At 38.0% G+C, this 2468-nt stretch overlaps 1 protein-coding gene across 1 annotated transcript; it reads right to left on the bottom strand.

Annotated features, from left to right (window-relative positions):
• Positions 1–442: 442 nt before the first annotated feature.
• On the bottom strand, positions 443–1626 carry LOC111892142 (probable F-box protein At2g36090). The gene has a single exon (XM_023888209.3). It carries the CDS (start codon positions 1580–1582, stop codon positions 539–541), a length of 1044 nt encoding a protein of 347 aa, XP_023743977.1. The 5' UTR covers positions 1583–1626; the 3' UTR covers positions 443–538.
• Positions 1627–2468: the final 842 nt, after the last annotated feature.

Here is a 2468-nt window from a genome sequence, read left to right as displayed (position 1 = left end):
ATTAGTTTATAAAAAAAATTACCTATTTTTTATACATTGGCATCACCTACTTCAACTCGGCAACACGTGGTATGAATTCCTGCATCCCCCTACTTTGCTTAGAATATCGCAAGTTCATGCACGCTTAGAAATTTGAGACCTCTTATCCTGAGAGATTGTGAAACAACAGAAAAAACAGTTGATCCGATATTACTTTGCGGAAAATGTCATTTGATGGGATGTGAAAACATTGTTAACGTGTATTTTGGCGATCCGAAATAGATTATCCATATTTTCAAACATGAGACGCAAAGTTTCAGAAAATTTTCAGTGCTCTGAAAAAATACACTTCTGCGATACAACAACTAGCATATATACACAAACACGATAAACAGGTTATATGAGTATTTAAATACGGCTAAAAAAATCAAAATCAGATGAAATTCTTAAAAACTTTTACTATGGTGTCTTCAAGTGGTTGGGACTTCGGAGAGATGAAATGTCATATATTCATGAACTCGTTACTTTTACTTTTATATTGAATTTACATTTTTATATGTTAACAAAAAATAAAAAATAAACCAGCAAAAACTGATAACCCAAAAGCCACAGACAAAGTATCTAATGTCTCTTCTACCCTCAACTTTCTCTCTCTTCTTTCTCTCTTCATTTCTTCGAATTTATTGTGTCTATCTCTTGCTTCTTCCTCTCTTTTCACCCCATTTCCTCTTTTACCCTTCATAGTCCTTTCTAAAATTACCAAACTGTCCCTTCCGTTCAAGTGTTTTCCATCCATGTCCTCCACCTCCATACTCAACTCCCTCACCTGCATCTCCCCTCCCTCCGACCCACCACAGTTCACCACTATCCCACACTGCACAAACGCCGTCGCCTCCGACGAGTGCTTGTGGTTTCCGCCGGGGAGTATGGATGCAAACCGGACTTGTACTTCGCCACTCAACCAGTGTCGTTGAACGGACACCGGTTTGTGGGAGGAGAGATTGATGGCACGTTTGGATACCGGATCAATTAGTATCCAGCTTAGTGTCATGTCGTCGATCAGATGACTACATGTGTGTTCTCCATCCGGATGTGGTATTTGTGTCGGAACAATGTCTTTCGGGTCTAACAGGTCGATTCTGAACGGCGAGCACTGGAACCAACCGCTGACGGTTTCTGTTTCTTCGGTCTTCGTGAAAATCAGTTCGTTCCGGTAGTAAACATCCACAGCTGAGATTAGTCCAGACGGCGGCGATACCATTGACGACGACGATGAAGGGGTGGCGGTGGAGGTGGTGGGGTCAGGTGAAGGTAGAGGAAATGACTGAGAGAAAAACTCCCGAGGTCCATTGGAATAATCGTCGGAGAAAGTGGAAATGATTCCATCCACGAGCTCGCCGGAAGTTGATGGCCAAGTGGAGTGGCATACATCGGACCAGAGGCGATGGTTTCGTTCAGACATGGAGTGTATCGTGGCGGAGGCGCAGCTGGCGGAGGCTAACGTTTGTCCATCAAGCCGAGTCAGGACGTGGGACTCTAGTATATCTGTATGCAAAGATGAAATCCCGGCGGTGTGCGGTGGTGATGCGGTGGCGATGGACATGTTGTTTGTGGTGGTTTCTGTTGTTACAGATTACGTGTAGAAAGAGTAACGAGTTATGAGGGTTTTTCAGTTTGGATTATAAATAGTTGCTTATAGTAGTAAAAGACGAAAATACCCTTGAAGTTTGGAAAGAGTGAAAGTTGACTGATGACCAAAGTTATTGACAACAATACTAAAAAATATCGAGTGGGACATAATAGAAGCCATTAGATCCACTTGGTTTGATTAATTTCCATGATTAGTCAAAGTCAACACAGTTGTTTTGGTATTTGGTAAATTGAAATGTATAATGGATCTATCCATTTGTAACCTCTTTCTTTTGAAATTGTCACATTACTATTTCAACACTAAAATAATATAATAGTCGATATAATTATATATCTTCGTATTACCATTTATGTTATGATCATGCTTAAATTGTTTTGTTAATGTGTATAAAACTAAAAAGTTACAAATTTTTGGTAAATAGTAAATACACAATTTGTTTGATATCTTCACACAATGATAGCTCGTATTTAAGTTTTAATGATGAAAATCCAAAATGCGTGTCATTAAGTATAATGTTTCTTACACAATATGATTACTTGATGCGATGCATGAGCAACCACAATTGAAATTCTATACATTAATCTTGAACCTTTTTTTAGAAAAAAAAAGGCTAGACAACCCCAAATTCTTTTTATATTTGTTTACTCATGTTACTCATGTATTTTATTTTTATGTTTTAGTTTTCTTATTTTTATTTTTATTTTATAACAATATTTGACTGTAGTTGGCGGATCAACCCAGAAGGCCCAAAGTTTAAGCTCATTTGTATCATACTACCTTCAATAAGAGATAAAAACAAGCTCCACCAATACAAAATTATATCAAAATTTAAAATTTC

Source organism: Lactuca sativa, chromosome 6 (assembly GCF_002870075.4).
Source record: "Lactuca sativa cultivar Salinas chromosome 6, Lsat_Salinas_v11, whole genome shotgun sequence".
NCBI lineage: Eukaryota > Viridiplantae > Streptophyta > Magnoliopsida > Asterales > Asteraceae > Lactuca > Lactuca sativa.
The sequence above is the reverse complement of the archived record's forward strand: the minus strand, read 5'-3'. Positions and strand labels throughout refer to the sequence as shown.

What these genes read in the sequence shown, in the direction of transcription:
- LOC111892142 (XM_023888209.3), bottom strand. Translation starts at nt 1,582, where the DNA reads ATGTCCATCGCCACCGCATCACCACCGCACACCGCCGGGATTTCATCT.